This window comes from Gigantopelta aegis, chromosome 10, assembly GCF_016097555.1.
Source record: "Gigantopelta aegis isolate Gae_Host chromosome 10, Gae_host_genome, whole genome shotgun sequence".
Taxonomy (NCBI): domain Eukaryota; kingdom Metazoa; phylum Mollusca; class Gastropoda; order Neomphalida; family Peltospiridae; genus Gigantopelta; species Gigantopelta aegis.
In genome coordinates, this window is record NC_054708.1 from 59,786,918 (window position 1) to 59,809,509 (window position 22,592).

Here is a 22,592-nt window from a genome sequence, read left to right on the forward strand (position 1 = left end):
GTGGCATCGTGTAAGTACATCCCATCTACCAGCTTGTGGCATCGTGTAAGTACATCCCATCTACCAGCTTGTGGCATCGTGTAAGTACATCAGCTATAATAGACACCATCTACCAACTTGTGGCATCGTGTAAGTACATCCCATCTACCAGCTTGTGGCATCGTGTAAGTACATCAGCTATAATAGACACCATCTACCAGCTTGTGGCATCGTGTGAGTACATCCCATCTACCAGCTTGTGGCATCGTGTAAGTACATCAGCTATAATAGACACCATCTACCAGCTTGTGGCATCGTGTAAGTACATCCCATCTACCAGCTTGTGGCATCGTGTAAGTACATCAGCTATAATAGACACCATCTACCAACTTGTGGCATCGTGTAAGTACATCCCATCTACCAGCTTGTGGCATCGTGTAAGTACATCAGCTATAATAGACACCATCTACCAACTTGTGGCATCGTGTAAGTATATTAACAAACTTGTAGGTACATCCATCTACCAACTTGTGGCATTGTGAAGTACATATATACTTGTCATGACGTTACCNTTTTCCCCATTACAACCAGTGTAGCTAAACATTCCTTTCCTTTAGTGCGTAATGTATTGCTCTTTTCAGTGACTGTCCTACCTGGAGTGAAGGTTGCATTACTTGCTCACCAAGACAGATTTGAAGAACCAGCCATTTCATCAACTGATGGTAAGTAAACATATAGGGCTGAATTTATAAAGCCTGTTTATGTCTTACACCAGTGTAACTACATACATTTACAGTTCGTAAATGCCTGTGTTTGAAAAAGACAGGTTTTGTAAATTCGGTCCATAGATATCAATGATAGCCATATCATGTATATGTGGAAGCCAGTCATAAAACATATAGGCAGTAAATTCTGGGATTTTTAAAAATCACAAAAATGTCCAAAATAATTCCTGGGTCTTCTTGGACAGGTGAAGGCTAAATGTAACAGAATCTGTGAACATAAATAAACCTAGTAGTCCGTAGTGTAGATTTGTGATGTACTACAGAGAGGGAGAGCAAGCTAAATACAAACAGGCATATGGATCCACTTCCAAATAGTTCAAATATTTGAAATTCATTACAATTGTAGCTCATATTGTATCAATTGTCAAACAATATTACAGTGTTTTTTGGTTACTAGATAATAGATGTTTAATTAACATTAACAGTGGTAGAAAATTGTGTTTTTAATTCTAAGATTATTTTCATAAAATGTATTTAAAAAAAATTCACACATGATTTTGTTTAATACATCTGTAGAAAAGTGATTACTTCTATGGCATTTGTGCTTTTAACTTTTAAATGTTATTGTTTTTTAATGTTTTAGCAAAACGATTCACACATATATTCTGTTTAATGCAGTCTGTAGAAAAGTGATTATTGTGTTTGTATTTCAGAGTTCTCCTGTTTAATTCGAGCCTGCGACCAGATCTCTGAGTTAGTGCACTGTCTTGAGACGAGACTTCGCGTCAACTCAAGCACCAGCCTGTCTCTTCCTCCATCTCTATCGGCTCCCATCAGAAACATTGTCATTGGTGAGCTGGTGTTCTTTAGCTGTGGCTTGAGACTTGTTTAGAACATACAACAATAAAAAAACTTGTTAAAATCAGCCTGTATTACATCTCATTTCAAAGGAAAGGAAATGTTTTATTTAACGAAGCGCTAACACATTTTATTTACGGTTATATGGCATTGGTTACATGTCATTACACTTAAAACTGTTATTATTTGAATTTTTATTATGTCTTACGGCGACATAGTATAAGGCCAATTGTGACAACACAAATATTACTATGGCATCAGTTACGAGATAATCGAATCGTGTGGCGTCGCCTTTACTATTATTTCAGTGAATATCAGACATATAACTATGTGTAATGTATGTGCAAGTTGTGCTTATGGGTCTGAAATGTATCAAAATAGTGACAAATAATTTTAAGAACTAAACTAAATAAGTATTGTACTAAAAACAAATATTCTCCCATTCTAACCAGTTCCGCATGACTAGCACAATAAAGGTTATGATATATATTGTCCTGTCTGTGAAAAGTTCATATAAATGATCCTATAACACCAGCAAGTCTCTCTCTCTCTCTCTCCCTCCCTCCCTCCCTCTCTCCCCCCCTCCCTCCCTCCCTCCCTCGCTCTCTCTCTCTCTCTCTCTCTCTCTCTCTCTCCCCCTCCCTCCCTCCCTCTCTCTCTCTCTCTCTCTCTCTCTCTCTCTCTCTCTCTCTCTCTCTCTCTCTCTCCCCCCCCCTCCCTCCCTCCCTCTTTCTCTCTCTCCACTCATTAACTTAACCAAGAGTTAAAACAACTGTATTATGTTGAACACCAGATAGTCATGGTTTAAAATGTGCTGAGATGTTATTAAACAGATATTCCATTCCATCATTGATAACAAGAGTTACTGTTCTCCAGGTTTGGCTCGACTACCCCTGGTGAACACATACGCGCGCACTCCGCCACTGGTCTGGAAACTCGGCTGGTCTCCGTCTCCGACCGGTGAACTCAAGACGCAGCTGCCTTCCCTGCCCATGGACTTCCTCTTGGAGAAAGATGTCTTGAAGGAGTTTGTCTTCAGAATTAATACATTAGGTAGCAACTATTTTATGTATTGTGATACAGTTTTATTGAATGTAAATGTTGCTTTTTGTCAGTATATTTTAATATTGTTTGCTGTGACATAGTAACCTGATCATTTTGTGAAATCTTAGGTCAAGTGGGATGAATTATTGTGCATAGAACCTTATGATAGCTTTTTGCTGAGCTTTTTTTTATATAATATATATAATCTGACCCATCACCAAGTGCATTTCTGCCCACACCACCATTCCAAAGAACTAATTTGAACCATAAAAAATAAAGGAGAAAAAATGAGTCACATGACTAGAAACAATGGAAGATCTTAACTACATGATTGGTTATTGGGGTGTTTAGTTCATCCTATGGTTATGGGAGAAGGCAATGCTATTAGTTTGTGAATACCCTGTGAATGTAAATGAGAAAATTATCAGTGTTCTTTTCTTATCTGGCAAGTTTTTATTTTTTGTTGCTAGTTTAAATAATTTCAGAAATCATTCAGATGGTGACACTATATATAATTTTAAGCTTATATCAACAAGATTTTCTTTTAATTTTATATTATTTTTGTTTTCTTCAGGCTGGGTGAACAGACAGCAGTTTGAGGAGACCTGGATGAGTCTCCTGGGCTTGTTGAATCCGGCTACAACCGGTCACGACTTGACACCAGAGGTAGGTGCCCTAAGGCCAAAAACACATCTGAGTCTGGTCAGTCTATCACTGTCAAAATATAGTGTTTGTTTATGGCTGTAGTTTATGCCAGGTCAGACACAGTGTGTTTTGTCACATCTAAAAAAAATTTTTTTTATTATACTCACCAGACCCTGACCCTGCTATGGTGTTTGTCACATTTGATTCACTGCACTTCTTTTTATGACCATAGTCGCCAGATCCAGACCCTGCTATGGTACTTTGTCACATTTGATTTACTGCACTTCTTTTTATGACCATAGTCGCCAGATCCAGACCCTGCTCTGGTGTTTTGTCACATTTGATTCGCTGCACTTCTTTTTATGACCATAGTCGCCAGATCCAGACCCTGCTATGGTGCTTTGTCACATTTGATTCACTGCACTTCTTTTTATGATCATAGTCGCCAGATCCAGACCCTGCTAAGGTGTTTTGTCAAATTTGATTCACTGCAGTTTATTTATGACCATAGTCACCAGACCCAGACCTAAACCATGGTGTGGTGTGTTTTGGGCCTTATGGTTGTTTGGGGCAGGGTAGAGTGCGTATTGGAGATGTGATGGGTCATAGGATCAATCACAGTAGAAGGACTCGGATTGTTTCCCTTTCACCGGCAGTGTCCCACAACTGGTGCATGAAAGTACAGGAAAATGCATATAAAAGATCCCTTGCTGCTGTATTGATAGAAGTAACCTATGTGATGGCAGCGGATTTCCTTCCTTTTGCTCAACCAATGTTGAAATAACCATATGTTAGGCACTAAATTGCAGTCCTTACCTTTTCTTATAATCAAAATACCATATTTTCTTTTTGCTGCAAACAGATTTCACTCATTACGTCTGAACCACTCAACAACATCTACTTAACTTTTACAGTATACCGTTTGCATACAAAAGGCATGTTTAATGTATTTTGGTGAAAATAGAAAGTGTGTGTGATTTTTAAGACCCATAATATATCATTTCTGAGTAATTAGGGTTTGTTTATCAATATTACTCACCTTTTCTATTAATTTGTTTGATGCAAAATGTTTTTTCTCATTTCGTTCGATGTGTAATTAGTACTACATAACCCTAATGATATTATAAAAGCATTCAAAGTGGCTGCATCACTTGTGTTAAACTTTTATTTATTTTATAAACCTTATGTTTGGATAAAAAAATTATTTTGTTCCCAGGAAGAAGTGGAGAGAACGCAGTGCATGGTGATAGCCATTAGGGCAATCACTTCACTACTGTTGCAGTCCACACTGATACCCATGTCTGGTAACCCTAGCAACAGCGTGTACGAAGTACAACCTCGCGACAAACCACTCGCGTTTCTTCAAACCAGGTGAGTGCTGGTCTTATACTCGTGTTGGAGATATATGGAGAATAATAAACAAGATCCTACTTATTATGAAATTTATGTGCAAAGTGAAATAATTTTCACTTGTCAAGAACTTTAGCGTGTGACAAATAAACATTATTCCACGATTTGATAATAATTGGTACGGAGGTTGTTATTGTTTATTTTCTAAAAGCCTCTTACTTTTGATTTTCATTCATGTACATGTATATAGAAACAATGTAAACCACTGTTTTGAGTATTGCTATAACTTTGTCTTTTAGGCACATTCACAGAATTTGTTCTCTTTTCGGTATTCTGTAATCTGTAAAGAATTGTAATAAAATAACATTTTATTACAAATGTAGGAATAAAAACTGGGAGACGTAAATGCAAAGCCTTTAAAGTATGTGACGTTATTGTGCATGTTTGCCAAATCTTAACATGTCATATTTAGTACCAGCAAAGTCATTGGTTTGTATGTGCCAAATCCTCCAATATGCATGAGAGAGAAATTATTATTTTTATTTCCCTGGTTATGAGTGCCTGTGAAGTGGGTGAAACTCAAGCATATCTGGCCTTACATCTCCCCATTGAGCCTAGCGGTGCACTCACTGTCAGTTGGAGCTGATACTTGAATTTTAAAAATCTTCCATTGCCTCAGGTTGGAAATGAACCCCATACCTACCAGCCTCAAGTCCCATGGCTTAACCACTACATCACCAAGGCCAGTCTAGCAGTTAAACATTATTCTTCTTAGAGGTTGTTATCAGTTTGATATGTTTGAATTTTACATTTTATATATTTGACATTTCATCATGCTATACCAGTTATAAATGAATGGTTTCAGATGTGGGAAGAAGCTGTCAATGGTACGAGGACTCATTGAGCAGGAAATCCACAACCTGTGTGCTCAGAAGTAAGGTCGACTGTTATTTTTATTTCATGAAACATGTATTCAGGGTTGTTGTTTTTCACCTTTTTAATCTGTTTTCAGCTTTTGTTGTACAAAATAACTTACAGTAAATACAGTGAAACCTGTCTAAACCGGATCACGCCGGGGTCCTAATATTTATATATACAGTGAAACCTATCTAAACCGGATCACGCCGGGGTCCTAATATTTATCCAGTTAACTCAGGGTCTGGTGTTTAGAGGGTCGCAATTTAGAAAATTCGGGACTATGAAACTTCTACACTGAATTTGATATGAAATGCTGAAATATGACGTTCATTTACCTATGGTAAAGAGTTTTTACTTTTTTAAAGCTCTTTTTTTTCAGCTCTTATTTTTAAATGGGTATGACATCCTTGTGTATTTTCTTCTGAATTGAACTATATCAATATGAAAGGTTTGAGGAATTAGTATATATGGTTTAGGAAGAACACATCACATGAAGTTAGCAATTTGACTCTTTCTTTCTTTTTTTTTCTTTTTTTACACATTAATATTTTATTATTAGTAATTATATTTAAGCCTCACATTAATTTTCTGTGTAATTTTTCCATTAGGCCAGATCGAGTTAGTCACCATTCGTACACCACCTGTCGTAAGAAGACGGACACGATTCACTGTGATCTGTTTGAAGACAACTTAGACAGAGATCTCGGAGTGGAAGAGTTTCATCTCGGACAGGTTCATACTATAAATATACACACACACACACACACATGATTGCAGACATACATGTATACACGTGTGCACACCCACACACATGTATACACAGACTGATACATGCAGATCACCCACACACACACATACATACACACAAATATATACGAACACACAGAGATACACATGCAGCTGCATGCATGCACACATACGCAAGCAGATGGATGCATGCATGCAAACATGCACAAGCAGATGCATGCATGCATGCACACATACACAAGCAGACACATGCATGCATGCACACACATACACAAGCAGACACATGCATGCATGCACACACATACACATGCGGAAGGATGCATGCATGCACACACATACACAAGCAGACACATGCAGATGGATGCATGCATGCACACACATACACAAGCAGATGGATCCATGCATGCACACACGTACACATGCAGATGGATCCATGCATGCACACACATACACATGCAGATGGATCCATGCATGCACACACATACACAAGCAGACACATGCAGATACATACAGATGGATGCATGCATACACACATACACAAGCAGACATATGCAGATGGACGCTTGTGTGCACAGACATATATGTAAACATGGACATGCGCATGCACACACATACACAAGCAGACACATGCAGATGGACGCTTGTGTGCACAGACATATATGTAAACATGTATATATGCGCATGCACACACACTGGACTTGTCAGATTTTTATTCCATCTCAACCAGTGCCCCATGACTGGTATATCATGTAATCTGTTAAGCATAGAATTATCACTTCATCAAAATAACTGCTCATTTGACTCAAATGTCTGGTATTTAATTTCTGTATAACTAGGGGGAAAGACAGGAAAAAAAATATACATTCAGATTGTCTGTTTGTTTTGAACATTCAGAAACGACCTCTAATGTTATGTTGTTAAATATTTACAACCATGCTTTGTGGATGAGTATCGTATTTAAATCTACGAATGGTCTACTTATCTTAGATCTCGATGGAAGCCATCTGGTCTGTGGTTGGCCTGGTGGACACCAATATGTCTGAGTCCGACACGACGGACAGTGCCGACAGTCCGCAGCACGAGACGACGGGCAAGACATCGGTGGGCACGTCGACGATGGGGACGCGTGAGAGGTCGCTGGCACTGAGCGGGCTCGACATCCACTCCTGTCTCCAGTTCCTGCAGGAGCTCTACGGACCCTGGCTGTCATGTGACGGAACCACCAAGCCACCGCTCATGTTGCTCAATGCCGCCATCCGATCGGTGAGTGAAGTATATATCTACTTGGAATTAATTCTGGTAAACCGGCCTCGGTGGCGTCGTGGCAGGCCATCGGTCTACAGGCTGGTAGGTACTGGGTTCGGATCCCAGTCGAGGCATGGGATTTTTAATCCAGATACCGACTCCAAACCCTGAGTGAGTGCTCCGCAAGGCTCAATGGGTAGGTGTAAACCACTTGCACCGACCAGTGATCCATAACTGGTTCAACAAAGGCCATGGTTTGTGCTATCCTGCCTGTGGGAATCACAGCGGGTTTCCTCTCAAAATCTGTGTGTTCCTTAACCATATGTCTGACGTCATATAACCGTAAATAAAATGTGTTGAGTGCGTCGTTAAATAAAACATTTCTTTGTTTCTTTAATTCTGGTAAACAATGCCAGTAATGTGAGTTGAATGTCACTATATTTGGCAGCGGTAGACTCATTAACTAGCAGAACAACAGTGGTGTGACATCACTAATGATAGGTTTAGCGCTGAAACATACACAGTGACCTAAATGGTGTGACATCACTAATGATAGGTTTAGCGCTGAAACATACACAGTGACCTAACAGAAGAAGTGATGTCTCCTAGGAGAATATCGCAGGAGATATCGCAAATTATAGTGCCAGCAATATCTCCTACAAAAGCCTTTAATGGATGATAAATGGTATTTGTGACCAAATTGAATTCACTAGAGTAGTTATGCCTGTGTAACACACGGATATATACTGTGGTATTGAATGTTGATATTTATCTGTTCCCTTATTTCTTTCTATCAGTATAGTTCTGTATAAATTATAGAATTTAGTTTGGATCTGATTGCACATGTTAAATTGTTCTTAATCAAGTTTCAACATATCTCTTCAATTACTATTTCTTTTGATTCTTTATCAGGTTGTTGAAAGTTGCAAGGATCTATATCATGAAAAATAAAACATAAACTGTCATTGTTCAGTGATTAACAGCATACTTGTATTGATAGGTTGTTCTCAATCAAGTTTCAACATATCTCTTCAATCTCTTTTGATTCTTTACAAGAGTGTGAACTTGTTGAAAGTTGCATGGATTTTTATTATAATTACTTTCAAAAATGAAAAATGAACTGTCATTGTTCAGTGATTAACAGCATATCTGTATTGATTTCAGATTGTGTTGCTGTCGGATCTGTTCATGGAACGGGAGCAGTTTGAATGGATGCTGGACACCCTGCTAGAGGTGCTGCGCTTGCATCCCTCTGAAGATGAACTAGTCGCTCAGTATCTCAATGTTGGCATCTGCAAGGCAGTCGCTGTTGTAGGTTCGGTGTGTACACTTTGTTAATCTGCAGTAATTTTTATACTGACTAACAGCCAAATGTTATAAAACTAGACTTTTTTTTCTCTTTGTATTTTAAATAATAGGATGAGACTTTATAAACTGAAAAATTTGGATTATTGTTTCTTTATTTACTGCTGGATATTGCATCATCAGAGGCCATAAAGTTAACAGACGGAATGGGAGTAATTTAAGGGGTTTCCATCTATTATGATAGTGGGTTTGTAATTATTGCTGAATCCTTTTGCAGTAGAGAGGGTTGTAAAGTTAATGGAGGTGGTGGGTAGTAAGTAGGTTTAAGGAATACCTGTTTGTATAAAATGTGTCTACTGCTGGTAGCTGGTGGGTTTTTCCCAATCATCTTCGTTGGTAGAGTGCTTTCACAGAGTGTCTGTGGGTTAAATCTGAATCAGAAAAAAATTTACATGTTTAAACTCATATCACTGCACAAGGCAGAGTACAAAGGATATTTTAACACAGTCATGATGGTATGACTGATTATCAGGTGCTTCGTCTACAGGACAGCTACTCTCTAGGATAACAAATCGTTTTTACTTCATCTTTCAGAGGAGTACCCCTTCTACCAGTTTCACAGATTTCAATAACAGCTCATTGGATATTTTAACAGTTATGATGACATTCCCTCATGAACCACTGTCAAAACAGTGATGACACCTGGTTTTCAATCAGTTGCTTGTGCATTATCTGTTGTAAAGTTTTATTTAATGACACCTCTAGAGTACATTGATTTTTATCTTATCGGCTATTGGACGTCAAACATATGGTCATTCTGACATATTTCTTTAGAGGAAACCCGCTGCCGCCACATAGGCTACTTTTTCCAATAAGCAGCAAAGGGTTTTTTTTTTATGCACTTTCCCACAGATAGGACAGCACATATCACGGCCTTTGATGAACCAGTTGTGGAATACTGGTTGGAACGGAAAATAGCAAATGGGTCTACTACTGAGAAGGATCGTCATCATTATCTGTTGTATACCCATAATGATAATGGTGATTTTTGTATTTACTCCAGGACACTGCGACGTCGGAGAAAGTGATCAAGTTGATAGAGGGGGGTCTGCGGAGTACCCACCTGCCCAGCAAGGTGGCCGTGCTACACGGGGTCCTCTACCTGCTGGAGTCAGGCCTGTCTGACCTGACCCGCAACATCCTGCCAACGATCGCCAGCTTCCTCATCAAACACCTGTCCGCCGTCAACAAGTATGTGGCATTTAATGCTTAATTTAAACTCAGCTGTCACAATGTATGTAGTACTTGGTGCTTAATTTGTCCATTGGGCTATTGCTCGGTCAGCCAGAGCACCACAATTGGTATTTCAAAGGCTTTGTTTACAGTATTATTAGTTTCAAGTATACCGTGAGTTTGTTCATTTCTTAATGAATGTAAAAATAACATTGTCAGGGAACATCATATGTTACAATTTCACTTGATATTGAGTTTTATTATTTAAGAAAAAAAAAATCCAAATAAAATATGAACTTTTATTATTATTATTATTATTATTATAAGGAATGTCTGTTATTTCTTTTACATTCATTGGGGTTTGAACAAAAACAATCATCCACAAACTTATGTCTTAATAGCTTTGCCGATTCATACAGTTTGCGGATGATATTTTTTGTTCATACCCCGATAAAACATAAAAGAAATAACAGACAATCCACAATTATAAATTAGGAACGTGGTGTTTACAGACACTTTAAGATTTTACTTTGCCCCATATGAACATTTGCTTTTACACTATCGTTAGTTTCAAGTATACTATTAACTGCCTGAAATGGTTTTTTGTATACTACTAGATTAATTTATGCTACTGACATTAAATTATTTTACTAACCAGTATTTTTGGACATATTATAATTATATTTCAGTCATCTTGACTTTTGTTTTTTAATTGTATTTGTACAGTGTAGGTAGAGGCCTTAATATCAGTTGGTTAGCCAATCCACAACCAGTTCATTAGCATATTTGATGGTGATAAATTATTGTTTAAATTGGTAATTATTTTCACAGCACGTGCATCACGTGTCAGCAGTTCTCGATGGTAATGTGGGCGACGACGTTCTACATCATGGAGAATTACTACGAGGTGCTGAAGGACACCGAGTTCCCTTCCACGGCTCTTCAGGTCAGATTTTTTAATATCGTTCAATATTTTATTTATTTTTATATATGAAAGTTTAAGAACTCCAAGATGGAGTCATTACTAATGTTACTGTTTTATCAATTTAAAAAAACATTTATTTTCAAGATAATAAACAGGTGAAATGTTCAATATTGTTCAATAATTATTTTCCTCTAAGTCAGGGTTAGCTCTGAGTTGGCAGAAAATTTTGCCAAATTATCTATTAAACTTTACCGGCCTCGGTGGCGTCGTGGCAGGCCATCGGTCTACAGGCTGGTAGGTACTGGGTTCGGATCCCAGTCGAGGCATGGGATGTTTAATCCAGATACAGACTCCAAACCCTGAGTGAGTGCTCCGCAAGGCTCAATGGGTAGGTGTAAACCACTTGCACCGACCAGTGATCCATAACTGGTTCAACAAAGGCCATGGTTTGTGCTATCCTGCCTGTGGGAAGCGCAAATAAAAGATCCCTTGCTGCCTGTCGTAAAAGAGTAGCCTATGTGGCAACAGCGGGTTTCCTCTAAAAAAATCTGTGTGGTCCATAACCATATGTCTGACGCCATATAACCGGAAATAAAATGTGTTGAGTGCGTCGTTAAATAAAACACTTCTTTCTATTAAACTTTAAACAATTGCAGAAACTTAGTTATTTTCTAACAAAATATCAATTATTTACTGAAATTATTTTAGCCAAATTAAAATAAAATTTGTGAGTTGTTTTTAAAATTAGCATTTGGTGAATTTGTTAAGTGCAAGAGCTAGCCCTGCTTCTTATACCGGTGTATAAAAGTTCAAGAATAAGATGGAATTATTACTAGGTTACTGTTTCATCAAAAACAATTTTATGTTCAAAATAATAAACATTTTAATATATGCTTCATCAAATCACAGTTCTTTTGTTTACATCATTCTTGTACAGATGTGTGTAATCTAGTTCAGTCAGTAGAGCACTGGCCTGAGGTGCCTTGGTCGCATGATCGAACCTCCTCAGTGGACCCATTCTCAGTATATTAGAAAGGAAAGAAAGAAATGTTTTATATAATGACGCACTCAATACATTTGACTCAGACACTGAGACATATGGTTAAGGACCACACAGATATTGAGAGAGGAAACCTGCTGTCACCACTTCATGGGCTACTCTTTTCGATTAGCAGCAAGGGATCTTTTATATGCACCATCCCACAGACAAGGTAGTACATACCACAGCCTTTGATATACCAGTTGTGGTGCACTGGCTGGAACGGGGAATAGCCCAGTGGGCCCACTGACAGGAATCGATCCTACACCGACCGTGCATCGAGCGAGCACTTTACCACTGGGCTATGCCCCGCCCTCCCCTCCCAGTATATTAATGCACCACTCTGTTGTTGACTACAGCTGGCTGTGAGTGCGGCGTCCGCGAGTGAGGACTGTATTTCGGTGACCATCTTTCATACTCTAACTCAGTATATTAATGCACCACTCTGTTGTTGACTACAGCTGGCTGTGAGTGCGGCGTCCGCGAGTGAGGACTGTATTTCGGTAACCATCTTTCATACTCTAACTCAGTATATTAATGCACCACTCTGTTGTTGACTACAGCTGGCTGTGAGTGCGGCGTCCGCGAGTGAGGACTGTATTTCGGTGACCATCTTTCATACTCTAACTCAGTATATTAATGCACCACTCTGTTGTTGACTACAGCTGGCTGTGAGTGCGGCGTCCGCGAGTGAGGACTGTATTTCAGGGACCATCTTTCAAACTCTAACTCAGTATATTAATGCACCACTCTGTTGTTGACTACAGCTGGCTGTGAGTGCGGCGTCCACGAGTGAGGACTGTATTTCGGTGACCATCTTTCATACTCTAACTCAGTATATTAATGCACCACTCTGTTGTTACTACAGCTGGCTGTGAGTGCGGCGTCCACGAGTGAGGACTGTATTTCGGTAACCATCTTTCATACTCTTAACTCAGTATATTAATGCACCACTCTGTTATTGACTACAGCTGGCTGTGAGTGTGGCATCTGCGAGTGAGGACTGTATTTCGGTGACCATCTTCCTCGTCATCATGAAAGGCATGGAGCGCCTGCTGCTCGCCGATGTCCTGTCGCTGAAAGACACAGAAACCATCATCAAGCTGAGCCTCGACAGGTCAGTTGCTTCATGTTCAACATAGAATCGCATTGTTCAGTTATTTTTACACTTGGTATGACGGTTCGGGGGTATGAGGGAGGCTATAAGTATTTATCCTGCAACCACTGTTTCTATTGACAGATTATGTTGACCAATTAAAGCAAAGTCATAAACGTATACTAGCAGATTACGACTTTTGACATCACTCATATGATGTCACACGCATAGCTACATTACAAAATTGATCATTTGACCTCTAGGTAATCGTACAATGTGGCTGAAATCCGACATTATTAACTCATTATTCTCTATATCTACAGGTAGTGTTGTGGGTTTCTCTCCCCTTCAAACCACCCACCAGCTGTGTATCAATAAATCTTAAGTGGATAAGACAACACACTCGCTGTTTATAATTAAATTACATTTATTTGTTAGAATGATTATTATGTCTACAGCAGATTTGATAATGTAACTGGTAGACTAGTATAAAAATGTAGTCTACGGAAATATAAAAGTAAACCACTGTTGGCCTATATTGTGGGGGCCACTTAGGCCAGCTATTGGCCAGTGATAATTATTAATTTTCCTCAGGTCTCGCCTGGACAATGGTTCGATTTCTTAAGTAAATTTAATGCTTACATTTTCTGAAATAATTCTCGGCTCTGCTGGTATGTTCAGCTGTTATGTTTTTTACTCTGTCAGCATCAGTTAGTGACGTCATCCCCAGGTTGATGTCATAAGTTTTCCCCACCATAAATAAACATATCTTGTCTGTTCATTACACTTGGCATGGCTTCACATTGTTCAGTTACTTCATATGAGACATGGCATCACATTTTTCAGTTATGTCATGTTCAACATGGCATCATATTGTTGAGTTACTTTTACACTCAGTATAGCATCACATTGTTAATATATTTCATATCATCGAACATGGTTTTACTTTGTTCATTTATTTCATACTCAACATGGCATATCATCACACTGTTAATTTATTTTCAATATTGTTTCACATTGTTCATTTCCTTAAAAATTCCAAATGGCATTACATTGGTAATTTATTTCAAACTAGGATATGAATTATTTTTATTATTAGAAAATTATAAAATTAATAGCAATCAATAATGTTTGGTGTTTCAGACTGTGTCTTCCCAGCCCTCAGCGAGCTTTACCTGCCCTTGGTCTTATTTTTACCTGCATGTATTCAGGTGAGAACTGTTCACCTTAATGTGTTACGATAAAACAAAACATATCCTGAGTATGTTCAGGTGAACATGGTTATATACATCTATAAAATCCTACTTGACGTAAATTGAACTACTGATTAAAAATATACATAGAAAAATAGACTTGATTGTTTGTTTAATTACAGATAAACAAGCTTTATAAAAAAATAATTAAAAAATTATCTAACAATCCAAAAAAAAAATTTACATTTTTTTTTTTTTTTTTACTGTGTATGTTTTAATCAGGAATTGACTGATTACAGGTAAACAATCGGTAAACAGGAAATATTTTGTTATGAATATTTTTTAATCAGGACTTGATTGTTAGTAAACAGAAAATATTTTGTCTTAAATTGAGAATACTACATGAGTGGCCATTAAATACCATTTATCTTACAATGAGTTGTTTTAAAACGTATCTAATGACCCTAGTGCTTAAAGTTAACTTGTGCATCACAGACAAGTCTATTTCAGGTTAAGTTGTGCATCTAGTGATCAGTTTCTACTGTGCTTTTCCATTGGGTAGTATGGCATTGGTGACCTGGTCATCACCTAGATGTAGCCAGTCATATGTCTTTAAAATGTTATCGCACATATATGTGTTAACAAGTATGTGTTATAAAAAATAATTAATAATGTTCTCACCAACAGGTGTGTAAAAAATATTTTTAATTAGGACTTGATAGTTTGATTACAGGTAAACAATCAGTAAACAGATAATATTTTTTAATGAATATTTTTAATCCAGTCAGGTTTGTTAATTTGCTTACAGGTAAACAAGGTGACCAGTATAGTCCGCGACCGCGCGACATGATGGAGCCGTGTTTCAGTGATAACGGGTTTGGTCCTGTGTGTCAAGACCCGGAATCTCTCATACTGGCCATGGAGAGAGTGACTGTCCTCTTTGATCGGTTAGTTTAACCTTTTTAACGTTGGGTGAATATGTTTAAGCCTTGTGTTCCATGAGGGAATTAAACTGAGGAAAATCATGAAGAAATCAACTAGTTCAAATCCTACTTTATTTTTAAAAAAGCACAAAGAAAATAATAAATATTGCACACAAAAAAAAAAATATATATATGTTTTTGTTATCTGATTAACCAACCTCATCCTTAGATTTATCAAGTAACTGAAATGCTCCATCCATAGTAATTGTTTTGTTGATATTATCACACTTTCATAGGTACCCTCATTGTGTTTAAGTCATTGCCTAGTAATGCTAACTCATTGTCGTAAAGTAAAAAAAATTATGAAACAAGTAAGAGTTACCTTTCTTATTAACTAAATTATACTTCCTGTTAAATCGGTAGCCAAGAAAAAAACAAACACTTGCATCAAAGTCACTTTCCCTGTAAAACAGTAAGCAACATAATTGTTGTTCTCCACATCAAAGGGTTAATTATTTCCTTGTTGTTTATTCTTTAAAGTTATAATCTCATTGCATCATATTATAACAACATTTACTAATGCAAAATACAAAGTTAAAATTCCTAATGTTTTAAAATAAATCGCTATAAATAGTTATCACTTGCAACTGTCTTCATACATTATAAAAGTCTGGTGCCATGTTTTTTTAATACTTTATAACAAAAAAACTGGGATTGAACTTCACATGTTAGTATTTAATAAAATGGAGTGCTTAGGAGAATAATAGATTTTTATTTGACAACTATGACCAAAGTATATTAAAGCATGATGTGTGACAGTAAATAAATTACTGTGCATGATCTGTTCTAAATGATGAAATAATACAAATATACTTGAGTTGTCAGCTTAATTAGAGCATTTCTTACATAAGCCATATTATGGTCATATATATAAAGCGTCTGTGTTTTGTTAAAAGACAATTCTTTGTGTAAATGTTCTTGTGAGATTTTACAAAACTATTATCTTGTAATATTTTATTTTCAACATGACATCATATTACTAATGTATTTCATATCTTAGTATTTTGTATTAACAAAAATGTTTTTGAGAAAATCCTGAATAATTAGCTTTTTTAGAACTGTTAGATACACTTTATTTGCTTCTGCAAGTTAATCTTTTAGCAATTTGCAAACAGTTATGTCTGTCTTGTTAAATAATATATTACTATTTTGTCATTTCAATTTTGTTGGTGTGTTTGTTTAGAATTAAGAAGGGATACCCGTATGAAGCAAGAGTGATAACCAGACTCCTGCCAGCGTTTCTTGCCGACTTCTTCCCTCCACAAGACATCATGAACAAGGTGATTGGAGAATTTCTGTCCAGTCAACAACCGTACCCACAACTTATAGCCAAGGTCGTGTTTCAGGTAATCATTCTGTATCTATAGACAGAGGGTTTTTTTCACTCTGCTTACTGCTGCCCAGAGTGATCCCCCCTTGTCCTTGTTTGTTACTGGCAAAATTGAGAAATGATAAGTGGGGAACATTAGTCAGTCTAAATTTATATTGCAGTCAGGGACTTCCACAAAGTGATAAAAAAAAAAATTCCTGTTGGCAGCAAGTAAAGAGTAAGAATCATAAGGAAAATGTGCTTCTGTTTTTTGTTGTTACTACTTGGTTCACCCTTTTGGCTAACCTAACCTTCAAAATGTCACTAAACTTGTATGTGCTGCTTTTATAGCATTTGATTTCACCTGTATGTTTTTAAGTGTTCCTCAAACATCTAGTTCCCCCATACAAGGCTCAGACTTAAGAATTTGTTATGGCAGCAATTTTAAAATGATTTTGCCATTGGTGAAATGCTCATCTATGGCAATTTTAAGCCTGCCAACAGCCATTTTAAACCAGTAGCTTGTACAAGAAATAAACTACAAAAATTATTTCCTCAATCGACAGAAATAATTTTATCCAGTGGCACAAAAACTGATATTGGTAAAACCTGTAGCAATTCTAGACAATTGCCATCAGTGCCATTGTTAAGTTCAACCCCTGCCATATATTGTGTTTATCAGGTATTGGTTTTTAACATCTACCGTATATCTTCGCCTGTAAGTCGATCTCGGCTATAAATCGAGTCCCTAATTTCAAACCCTGAAAACTTATTTTTTTATTGACCCGTTTATAAGTCGACCCATGAAAAACAACTTATAAATATTGAAGTATTTCTTATTTTCCGCACATGAGAACAGTAATTTACAACATTTGAACAAAAGAAAATTATTTTACAAACTTCAGTTTTCACGTTTTGTACATCGCAATCAAACTACATAGCATCAAAACGAAATATTACCTTAGTAGATAGTGAAAGCTGTTTGACTGTTACCGTATGGCACTGTACAGCATGGTTTTGTGCATAGACAACAACTTTATTTATAAACACTGACAACAGATCACTACGATAAAAGTATTAAAACTGAAAGTATCACATGTTTTGCCGCCATATTAATACACGTAAGGAGGATAACTCTGGAAAGTACACTGGTTTTTGTACCAAATGATGTATGTCCCTATTGCTTTAGTGAACTGCAGAGATCAGTCTAAGCTCAGGGAAAGCTCAGTAATATTCATGAAGTTAATCACCGACAAAACATTGTTTGAACAACCATTAATGCCAGTGACCAAATTTCAAAATAAACTCAGACAACAGGTAGTTAGTATTGTTTACATTTTTGCTATTAGTGATGACTGTTATTTTAACTAAGTGGACTGTTCTCTTGGTATGCGAGTGAGATCGCACGCCTTTTTGCATAACCAAAACCGTTCTAATACCAAAAAAAAAAAAGGTTATGAAAAATAAATGTGTCAAATTAACATACATACAGGACATACTTTAACAATAAAACTTGTAAAATAATCTCCAAAACGGTAATATTTTTGGGTGAAATTTTTTTACCCTCTTATAAGTCGACCCCCCAAGTTATAAAATAATTTTTGGGTGAAAAAAAATCAACTTATAGGCGAAGATATACGGTAGTTAAATCTGTGTGTACCCGTGTGTTGTTTTCCTTAGGTGTTCAACAATCTACATCAACAGAACCAGCAGGGTCTGGTCAGGGACTGGGTCATGCTGTCACTCTCCAACTTCACTCAGCGCTCGCCTATCGCCATGGCGATGTGGAGTCTCAGCTGTTTCTTCATCAGCGCTTCTGTCAACCAGTGGCTCAAGGCTCTGTATCCTTTCTTACGTTACACAGGATGCAGCTGAAATCGAAATTTGTATGTACACTTTTAGGAGGTGGTACTAAAAATATTTTGCTTTGAATTCTTGTGAAAATATTGATATTTGTGAATGGTCCGTATAAAGCCAGTGTTCGAACAGCTGTCTACAGTATTCCCGTTAGTTATAAATAGAAGGTTGCCATGCCCTGCCACATGTTTAGTGCCGCTCTGCCTCAAGTTATCACCGCTGTGCCCTATGTCAGTGCTGAAGAAGAAAAATTAAAATTTCACTTTGAATGTGTACAGTGTAAATTACATTTAGTTTGTCATGGGCAGGCTCCCGAAAATCTTGACTGGCCAATCAACCACACACACACCCAGCAACAGCAACAGCAGCAATCAATTAAACATACAGTAAAAAGTAAATTGTGTATAGTAATGTCAGCATTATGACATGGTTTGGGGTGGATGGGCAGGGTGTGGGGGTTGGGTTGATATTGGGTGAACAGTGAAACATCTAGATAAACAGCAATTTTCAGTAGTACAGCTGGTCATTACAAAGACAACATTTGTTGCTTCATTAGTTTATAGTAAACTAGCAACAATGTAGGTAAGTAGTGGGTAAATAAAATTGATCTTGACCTTGAACTTGAATAGATACTGTATTAATAGTGTCAAAAAATAGTATTTTTCCAAAACATCATCAGTATTCTTTCTTAACTTGTAAACAGATTTCCTCATGTAATTGGTCGGATGGGGAAGATGGAAGTCGTTGACAGAAGACTGTTTTGTTTATCTGCCCTTGATTTCCACCACCAACTGGCTGACGACAACCAGAAGCACGTGTTTGTCTCCACGTTCCAGTCGGTAACGCAAACCGACTCGCCGTATCAGGAACTCCTCGCCTGTTTAACGTAACACAGACATGCAGTACTTCAGCTGTGTCATACGGATGATATGTCACAGTTCTAGTGACGGATAAATAAAAGAAAAGCTGTGCCAAGTAGTAACGTAAACATGGAATCAGTCTTTCAAATGAAATGAGTAGTGGAGATGAGTATTTATTTCTTGGACACATTTCCAGAGGAATCCATGCAGTTGATGTGCCCAGGACATATGTGCTTGAACCTGCAGTGGATATAAAGTGTGTTAAATGGTTCATTGGAGTATTTATATTGGACTAGGGAGCATAAAGGAGCATGGTTTATGATCTATATATACAAGGGTCCAAAATTGTAATCAAAGTATTATGGAATAAATGTTTGTTGTTCGTCTTAATAACAAAACAAAAAAACTTATAAAGCTTATAAAACTTAATGTGTATGTGTGTGTCACTGGCTCAAGAAACCAAGACTCGGAAATATGCATAAGTCACATTTAATAATTAATGTTATTGATATGTATATTCATGCAATTAATGGTATGCTTCACCTCTGTTTAACACGTACCGGTAATAATAAGAGTTAAAAGCAGACCTCTGAGAATTGTAAGTCTATGTTAACTATTTATACCAGGTTATGCCAACGCTTAACTTATTGCAGCTTGCTAAACCCTTTACAACCATTTATATGGTACCATAATGCACAATGAAAAATGAAAGAAAGAATACTTCCATTAGCACTGGGTGATTGAATGTAGTGTTTTTAAAATTTTCAGAGGCCTGAAATGGATGTAGTTGTAGCATAATATTGTGCTTAGTTTGGGTAATTCGAATACAGAGAAACCTCTCAAAACCGCACCCTCTGTAAACCGGAATTCCCACAAAACTGGATGCCTTTCATGGTCCCTTTTTAAATATCTGTGCAGGAGAGGACCTCTGTAAACCAGATACCTCTTAAGCCTGGATGTTTTACTTGTTCCCGAGAGGTGTCCGGTTTAGAGGAGTTTCACTATTCAGGACATGTCTAGTAAAATTGGTACATACTAGCTATGGATTATCCCCAAATAAATGGGTGAATTCTAAGCATTTGTAGAAGTATGCACCATTCAAGCTTATTTATGTAGGACCATAAGTGTATAATGATGACAGTGGTAGTTATATCCCTGCTTTTGGAGGGGTGGACATTAGCAGTAGAAATACATAGTGCCACATTACAAATTCAGAAATCAAGTGACAGGGTATTTGTGCAAGCTGTAGATCTACTGATCTATGCTTCGTAATAACTGTAGTGTCTATCTGTTACATCACTGTATAATTAAATTTCCAGTACATTCATTACAATATAATGTCATCTCATTGGTCCAGTCATAGCTTGATGTATATAAAAAATATGTCGTCCGGGAATGTCATATCTGGTACTTTGTCTTATTGAGCGTTATTCCGTATGGACAAAGAGGCATCGAAATAAGCATTGTGTCTGATAGCCCATTTACAGGTTACCACAAAATATAGCCTGGTAACCTATAGGTTACCACAACTATATGAAAGTTAGAATTGAATTCCTGTTATCGGTATGACTAGCAAAATCTGGAAGTAAATTTATCTAGTGGGCGCTGCTTAAATGCGGATTGCCAAAATTGACTATTATTGCTTGCAATTGCATATCGATGCAATTCCTTACCAGAAAGTGAAACGCTGAAGTCTGGAATGTATTGCCTGGTTTACATTCGGAAACGAAACTACCATTGTTGAAATTTTTGTCGAGAACAAAACACCGTTCTTGACTTTTCTTACATGTGGTAACCTCCCGGTAATGACCGTTCTCGACTTATTTCGATGCCAGACAAAAAATAATTCAGAATAAAATATGAACTTTTAATGTTATCATTAGTAAGTATGTTTTGTATTTAATTAGAAGGATTGTCTGTTATTTCTTTTATGTTCACTTGGATATATATATTTTTTTAAATCATCCGCAAACTATGTGAGAACTGCTTTGCGATTTCACACTCTTTATGGATGATTATTTTTTTCATACCCCGATGAATATTAAAAAAATAACGGACAATCCTTAAATAAAACTGCATTCAAAGGTTTTGTGGCAAACACCCACTGACGATTTATCTGATTTGCCACACTCATTATCATTTAACATTAAGCACGAAAACCAAACTGGTAATTGTCTTGTAATGCCACAGAGTAGTTGAATACATGGTTGGTCACTGTGGCATAATATGTCATTGCTGGAGTTGTAAATTGACAGTGATCAAAGTAAACAATATTGGCTTCCTGTTTCTTCATCCTGCATTAATTCATTAATATGTTGCCAACTTAATTAAACGTGTCACAATCGAATACAGTGAAAGAACTACACAAATCAAAACTTGAATAAACACAAAATACTTGAAGAAAATTACATAAAACAAATATCATTTTTCTGCACAATTCCAGTGAAAAAGTTTACAAAGAAATGTGTTGTTGGTTCACCATCGTGTTAATACAATGTAGTAAATGTGTTGTGACTCATTTTATTGTATGTTGACACTGACATTATAAATAATGTTATGGTAATGGAGATTATATTTATGTATTTTTGAATAAAACCATTTCTCTCTCCATCTAGTATGAGGTGAATAAAATTGCTCTAATAGCATTCCACAAAAACTTACAGGTAGATTTTGCAATGTAATCATTTTTTAAATGCATTTACCTTATGAAGTGGTGAAGTACTGGTACGTTAGTTATTGTATATTTGTGTTATAATATATTGTGTGACTTGGAAGAGACTGGGAGCAGATAAGCAGAAACAAAATATTCATTGCGAATGCATTTTACATGTTTTGTCATAATTCACATTGAGGACTTCAATAAATATGTGTCACGCTCATGTTGGTGTTGGTTGTTGTTTTGGCTGTCAACTCTTAACTTTCTTGTTTAATATTAGACTGGATGTCTCAGTACGGGCCCATGTTTGACATCTTACATCACCGATATTTAGCTAAACACGTTTTCAGTGGTGGCTCAATTAAAAAAAATAGTGGTACGGCTTGAGGTTGTCAGACACTCCTTTCAAATTCAAAGTGAAGGACATTTTCACAGATACAAGGAATATATTCCACAAAGAAAAAAGAAAGAAAAGTGGTACGGCCATGGCTTACCTCTTTGAAAAGTCTGCACCGCCCCTGGGTTTTTATGAAAAGACAGCTTTGTACAGTCAGATTTTAAGAAAAATAGGATGTCGATTGTTATTTTGGGGTTTTTTTTTTTTTTTTTTTATCAGATTCAAGTT

At 36.9% G+C, this 22,592-nt stretch overlaps 1 protein-coding gene across 2 annotated transcripts in view; it reads left to right on the plus strand.

Annotated features, from left to right (window-relative positions):
- Positions 1 to 20,802, plus strand: part of LOC121382843 (huntingtin-like) — a 78,649-nt gene extending 57,847 nt beyond the window's left edge. The window contains exons 40-56 of one of the 2 annotated variants that reach the window (XM_041512471.1): positions 621 to 701; positions 1,418 to 1,555; positions 2,439 to 2,615; positions 3,181 to 3,272; positions 4,468 to 4,622; positions 5,467 to 5,535; positions 6,128 to 6,251; positions 7,254 to 7,529; positions 8,676 to 8,831; positions 9,880 to 10,067; positions 10,881 to 10,995; positions 12,985 to 13,130; positions 14,253 to 14,320; positions 15,111 to 15,249; positions 16,469 to 16,631; positions 18,275 to 18,435; positions 19,155 to 20,802. In XM_041512471.1, coding sequence (XP_041368405.1) covers positions 621 to 701; positions 1,418 to 1,555; positions 2,439 to 2,615; positions 3,181 to 3,272; positions 4,468 to 4,622; positions 5,467 to 5,535; positions 6,128 to 6,251; positions 7,254 to 7,529; positions 8,676 to 8,831; positions 9,880 to 10,067; positions 10,881 to 10,995; positions 12,985 to 13,130; positions 14,253 to 14,320; positions 15,111 to 15,249; positions 16,469 to 16,631; positions 18,275 to 18,435; positions 19,155 to 19,341 — 2,435 coding nt within the window. In that variant the 3' untranslated portion in view covers positions 19,342 to 20,802. The other variant, XM_041512472.1, reaches the window with a different exon arrangement.
- The last annotated feature ends 1,790 nt before the right edge of the window (positions 20,803 to 22,592 follow it).